At 38.5% G+C, this 6,448-nt stretch overlaps 1 protein-coding gene and 1 long non-coding RNA gene across 2 annotated transcripts; one reads left to right on the forward strand and one right to left on the reverse strand.

Annotated features, from left to right (window-relative positions):
• Window positions 1-981: 981 nt before the first annotated feature.
• Window positions 982-3,173, reverse strand: LOC115187763 (homeobox protein Hox-A2b). Its single transcript, XM_029746791.1, has 2 exons — window positions 2,505-3,173; window positions 982-1,973 (listed from the first exon to the last, which is right to left on the reverse strand). The coding sequence occupies exons 1-2, from the start codon at window positions 2,863-2,865 to the stop codon at window positions 1,261-1,263; spliced, it is 1,074 nt and encodes a 357-aa protein (XP_029602651.1). The 5' UTR covers window positions 2,866-3,173; the 3' UTR covers window positions 982-1,260.
• A 43-nt stretch (window positions 3,174-3,216) lies between these two features.
• Window positions 3,217-6,212, forward strand: LOC115187768 (uncharacterized). Its single transcript, XR_003876130.1, has 2 exons — window positions 3,217-4,777; window positions 5,684-6,212. It is a non-coding gene; the product is annotated as an uncharacterized LOC115187768 (long non-coding RNA).
• The last annotated feature ends 236 nt before the right edge of the window (window positions 6,213-6,448 follow it).

A 6,448-nucleotide genomic window follows, 5' to 3' on the forward strand; every position in this document is an offset into this window, starting at 1 on the left:
GCACATTATTCATAGTCTATTTAGTAATATTATAATATGTTAATTGCAAACATATAGCCTAGTCAATTAAAATATTGGATTTATTTGGGAAATAATAACCACGTAGTCGACACTAATTGTTTAGTTTCAATACTGTAAGAAATAAAAATGTAAAGAGGCAAAAAGCATGAATCTCTTTCAACAGCGGGTTGAATTACGTAGTGTGAAGTAGTCGGCTATACTCCCTCCTCCCCAAGATGTAAGTTTTATAGGCTATAAAATGTAATTGTAGAACGTCAACAAAGTTACAGCTTTTGGCCAAGGACTCCCGGTATCCCCAATAGGAAGATTGTTTTTATTTGCGCATGTACTACGGCAATTAATCTCTTTAATGACGTCCTCAATCATAAACTACTGTGATTTATGGACTCAGAAACAATGTAATCTATGTCTCATTCAACAGCTCTAGTCCATAGCGTATGGTCAATTCAATCATCGCTACTTTCCAGGAAAAATATTCAAGAGCAAAACAAGCTACTTTTGGAAAATATTTATTGTAACTTCATTAGAAGTAGCCTATTATTATTGGAAGTATTCTAAGTCTGTTATTTTATTGTTTTGGGGTGAAATTATGTTTGGAAATTATCTCATTGTCGATTCAGTAGTTTATATTTGTGATTTCCGTTTATGAGAAAATCTGCTCACTATTGTCCATTTAACACCAATTAGTTCACTTTATATATTTCAGGATGAAGAGTTTTGCCTGCCATTCTGAAGGAAAGATTTCATCATAAAAAGATCACTTGTTGCAATAATATTCTTTGTAAGTATGTCTAAAATCTAAGAATATTTTAAGAATATTGAGACAATTATTTTCAGACCCATTGCATGCTAAATTAAAACAAAATTGTTTAAATAATGGAAACAAACGTTCAAGTGAATGGAAAATAGTAAAGGACATGATGATGAATATCTCTCGTAAATAAGTAAAATGTTATTCTAAGAAAATAGGCTATTTATAACATTATTGTACCGGAAAATGATACAAAAATGAAAAGATGTTGTATATTATTCTTTGGAGGCATAATATTGGCATCATTTTAAAAAACTATTCAATTGATGAATTTGTTGTTTTGAAACTTACCTCATTGGAGCCATGTATTAATCAATCAAGCAATTACATCAAAATAAAAACGGAAGCCAGTTATTTGTAAGGACATGGAAGACAGGAAGCTCTTCCTAACTAAGATGTTTGAGTTGTTGTTTTCTCTTTTAGTATAGTTAGTAGCTCAAGTGTTGCAGGTCGATTGTTGTGAGCGTTTCTGAGAAAAAATCGAAACCTTCAGATGATAAACCCATTGGACTATCTATAGAATCTGACAAACTTGGAGAGAAGGAATCCGATGAGAAAACGTGAAAGTCCTGCAAAGAGACGTCGAGGGCCGGGGAATGGGCATTGTCCCCGCCAGATGCGCAGTCCGGGCCTATTGTTGACACGCATATAGGAACAGTGGGTGCCGTGTTAGGAAAATTTTTCAGATTTTTGTCATCGCTGTTTAAATGCGAAGCAGTTGAGCTTTGGGAATCTCCATTGTGATTGTGTGCATTCTGAGACTGTTGTTGTGAAGTTAAGGTATTCTGTTGAAAAGAGCAGCTTTCCCTCTCTAGAAGCGCGCCGGCGGGTAGGCCTACATTGTTACCAGTCTGTTCGAAGTCCTCCTCTCTCCCGTCCTCCAGACTGGTGAATGTCCCCTCGCCGTTCTGGTTCTCCTTGCAGTGGGTTTGTCTCTTGTGCTTCATCCTGCGGTTCTGGAACCAGACTTTCACCTGTCTCTCAGTTAAATTCAGTAAAGCAGCTATCTCCACCCGCCGAGGTCTGCACAGATACTTGTTGAAGTGAAACTCCTTCTCCAACTCCAATAGCTGGGTGTTGGTGTACGCTGTCCTCAGCCTCCGAGATCCTCCGCCACCACTCTCTGCAATCTCTGGCGACCCTGTAACACATTGAAAGACATTTGAAATGTTCAACCAATACAAAAAAGCAATTGATGATTGAATATAAATATATAAATGACAGTTGTTAAAAAAGCATCAAGCGGTTGTACTGCGCCGCCCAGCAAATGGTTTGTGGAGCACAGACACCGCGCTGAGACGATTTATGAGCCCGGAGCAGAATATGATGGGTCTGCGTGGACCAGGCCGACTGGCTTGAAGATGAATGAACATGCCAGCTGCCGGTCGGTCGGCCTGCAGTAAGAGTAATCTATCACTCTTCATTACTGTCACACATTAACATTCTTCCACTGCATCACCAGTCAGCAGCACACTGACCACTGAGAATGTTCAAATAATTACACTTTTGCTAATAGATATTCTGCAAGTCATGAGAGAGAATTGCCCCCAATATAGAATGCTGAGACCAGACAGACCTTTGCATTTTGATAGGCTAATGGGCTACCTACCCAGACTGTAATTTCATTAAAATATAATAGAGGCAATAGACAGGCTGATCAATCATGTCTTACCTTGGGGAGAGAAGTGAAGTGGCGCAGTGTCGGGAGATGTGGCAGCAGTCTGGTGGTTTTTCTTGGAGGCTTTCTTCTCCTTCATCCAAGGGTACTCCGGGGGTAGGGCTGCGGCTGGCAGAGGGCTACCGACTCCATTCAGACTCTGCTTTGACCGGCTGTGGCGTGGGTGGCTGCCCGGGTTGAGGCTGGGAATGGTCTGCTCAAAAGGAGGAGGAATCAGTGTCGACTGTGAAAGCGTCGAGTTCTTGATTGATGAACTTTGAAATGCATCACCGACAGGGGTAAAAGATGTCAGGCACTCAGCAAGCGACGGCTGACTATTGATAAAACCGCTCTCTCGCTCAAAATCGTAATTCATCTCCTCTCTTCTTGTCTTGGAAAAGTCACCGGTCGTAATTTTGTGGGCGAGGAGAAAATTATGAAATTTCGTGACAAGTGTTTTTTTTCCAACAATGTTGCTGATTACGGCCGTATGGGGACAGCGATGCCATTAAACTATATTGCTTTAATGGAGACAACGTTGAAATTGGAACGTATTACTTGTCACATGATTACCTCTGCCCAATGACAATTTGGGGTTTAATGAAAAGAAGCCACTGTCCTCTGTGATTGATGGAGAAAGTCGGATAGGTAACGCCTAGTTCTGGGGGTAGGGTCTAGTGTGCTTTATTTACACACAGTACTGTCCCCGAATGGAGGATAGTCCATTTAAGAAGATCCTGTGTGTGTGTTTCACTCCTTTTGGATCCAACACCTCATTGTCCAGGGTTTATGTCTTAATGTAACGACAAAAGACGCAGTCATTATCAAAGTTAACTCGTTAATCAGAAAGTCATTCTGAGCAAGCCTGTGGCTCTGCAGAGTGGTGCACAGAGAGACAGCCGAGCAGACACCCAGAGCAGTCTTCTCCCTCCTTTTCATTCTGAGAGCGAGCGAGCGAGAGAGAGAAAGAGAAATATTTTTGCACAGTCTGTAAAGTTTGTATTCTAAACGTAGGTCTTGATATTTCCAAGAATATGAATCTATAAGAATCTGAATACCTTTAAAGATGATACTCACCCACGTATTACTTGTTGTTCTCATGTCAGACTTTGTAAACAAATGTATCAAATATTTAACACATTATTTATACATTTGTTGCCTTCATGGAAAGCCATTAATTGAGCACAGATATATTAGAAATAAAGTGCTATTTGCATGTGGAACCATCACGGGAAGCATGAAATCCATGTCTGCATGTTTCTGGTGACCTACTCCTATTGTATGGAGATATTACAGTGTGGCACGTGGTTGTAAACTTGCATCATATTTCTGGAGACGCAGCTGCTTCAAATCCCCGTAATCCACCATCAAAATCTGCCAACGTTGAATTGCATCAGAAATAGAAAAATGCATGTGGATGAGACGTGTATATAGGCCTACTGACACAGGAAGAGTAGCCACTGAAACAATATTTAGAAGAAAAATAAAATTGAGAATGTAATCCACAATCAGTGACGGCTTACGCACGGATTTTACGCCTCAAATGAGACATTTATTGGTGTTTGTTCAAGTTGAATGGTCCCAGATCCGTATTTAATACCTTATTTTCATCAGTATTACTGACACCTCAGAATTGGCCTATTGCACAATACATTAACAATTGGTTATAGTAGTACTTTGGATAGATGCCTTCCCATTCACCTCCCATAGAATCTTCCCATTCACGTCCCATAGAATCATCCCGATTTGAAGTAAAACAATAAGATCTATATTCTTTGTTAATATATATTTTTTAAACGTCATATTGTCTTCCTCCCTGTGTTGAACTTTGAAAAAGTGCTAGGCCCCGGGCTGTTTATTGCTTATATCCAGACAAAGAGCCTGGAGAGCCTGCACGTTATCAATCTTGCTCGCCAAAAGGTCTGACAGCTCCTTGCCCTAAGAACACATTTAAACCATCTAACTCTGCCTTAGATCATATGTGGCCGCCAGGAAGACGGCAACAACGTGCTGCTTATGGGGGGAAACTACACAACTTGGACGTTTCTTTAATAGGAATCCATTTCCGAATATGGATGTTCCACATAGAGCAGACAATGATATCGACATACACTATAGGTGGGTTATCTTATCCTGCTATATTTTGTTAAATGGAAGGAAAATCTACAACATTTTCGTTTTCAAAAGAACAACGTTAGTGGGAAATAGCAGCAAAAGAGTGGATTGACTGAGATGGCGAGAAAGAATCGAATGGATTTGCTTTTACACGGCGTCTATTGTCTGCAGAGGTGAGTGGGTGTTTGCATTTTGCAAAAATCCCATTCAATCCCACGCAGTTTCTGTCTTTGGGCTGCCATAATATATATATATAATATATGGTATAATCTTGTCATAACTTCTAAAAACATTCTCTTACTGTATTTCGTGTTTCAAATAACCTACAATATTGTTGTTTTGATATTTAATTGCAATAGAGGCTATCTTGCATTGCCTTCGGAGCTGACAGGCAAATCGTGTGTTATTCTATTCCAAAATGTCCGGGATGGACAACAAAATATATGAAACATAAGACCTTTTAGTTCTCTGCATGACATGAGAGAAGCCCATAGGCTACACGAAAATGTGATTTATTTGTTATCATTAAAGTTGATATTTGTACATAGGCCTAATGCAGTATCACACTGTCATCAGAGAGACACATTATGGTAATCATTTCATCAGAAAAATATCATCCAAACAGATGCTCAGTATATTGACTATGTTTATTCGAGAAAAACATTTTGTATATATTTAGTTTTAGAACAAAGACGTATATCTTATATGGTAGGTCTAAACCATTCAAGTTTATTTGGATATCAGATGTTTTTTCAGATACGAGGTGTAGCCACAAAATAGGTCTAGCCCGTGTTAAAAATTGTGTGAGGAATACAGAGAATCTATCGAAAAATATTCTTTTTAATTATGCTATCATCATTTATTTAGTTATATCAATAATATATGAACATATACATTATTTATTATTACAGATGCACTTTTACTAAACAAAAAATAGTTTACTTTTATCCTTTTCATTTCAATTTTACGGCTAGAATTATTGTTTGTGTGTCAACTTCAATCCGAGATATAGCTGCATAAATCAATGTGACATTTTTGGTTGAATGAAGCTTAACTTGATTGTGATGTGTATCTGGCAGGGTAGTGGACAGGAGCTACATTAACCGTCTGTCCCCCAGTCAAGACAAGACACCTGGGAAGCATGGCAGGAAAACAAGTGGACTAGAAGGGAACCTTTTTTCTCTTCGAGGACTAACGTTACTTATCGGATGAAAGTAAACGTTCTCAGATTGTTGTCAGAATACTTTAATATTCCACATGGAAATTGTTATCAACAGCAATACCAAGTAGTAGTAGAATAGCTGCACTAGGCCTATTCATTTTGGGATCAATGTAATAGTGAGAATAACCAGATATTACAAATAGTGTTTTAATTGTAATTAAGGGTTAATAATCTTACTGATATTTGACATTTTTTACTTTCTTTTGAAGTTTTCTGTTTAAAAAATCAAGCATCCTGTTGTATAGCGGATTCGGTTCAAGTCAGTTAAAATTGTTAGATCGAAGACAGATGACATTGATTAAAGGTCAGTTAATAGTTTGATGTTTGCATTGTCTTATTTCTATTCCTGAATTTCCTGAGCACAATAAAACCTTCTCTCACATGGATCTTATGTTTTGTCTTATGAATGAATCATAATCAGTCGAGTCGAATTATTGTTGGACCAGTATGACAATGTAATCCATACCTGCATTAAGCCCTTTGGGGGGAAATAGCTATGGTACGTTATTTTCATGGAACAGGAACTGAACACATAACATATCGAGTATTCCTGAACAGACATGTTGCAGTGGGATAGGAGGGGAGTAGTAAGACATGATGGATAAGACTGGGTATCCATTAG

This window comes from Salmo trutta, unplaced genomic scaffold, assembly GCF_901001165.1.
Source record: "Salmo trutta unplaced genomic scaffold, fSalTru1.1, whole genome shotgun sequence".
Classification (NCBI taxonomy): Eukaryota; Metazoa; Chordata; class Actinopteri; order Salmoniformes; family Salmonidae; genus Salmo; species Salmo trutta.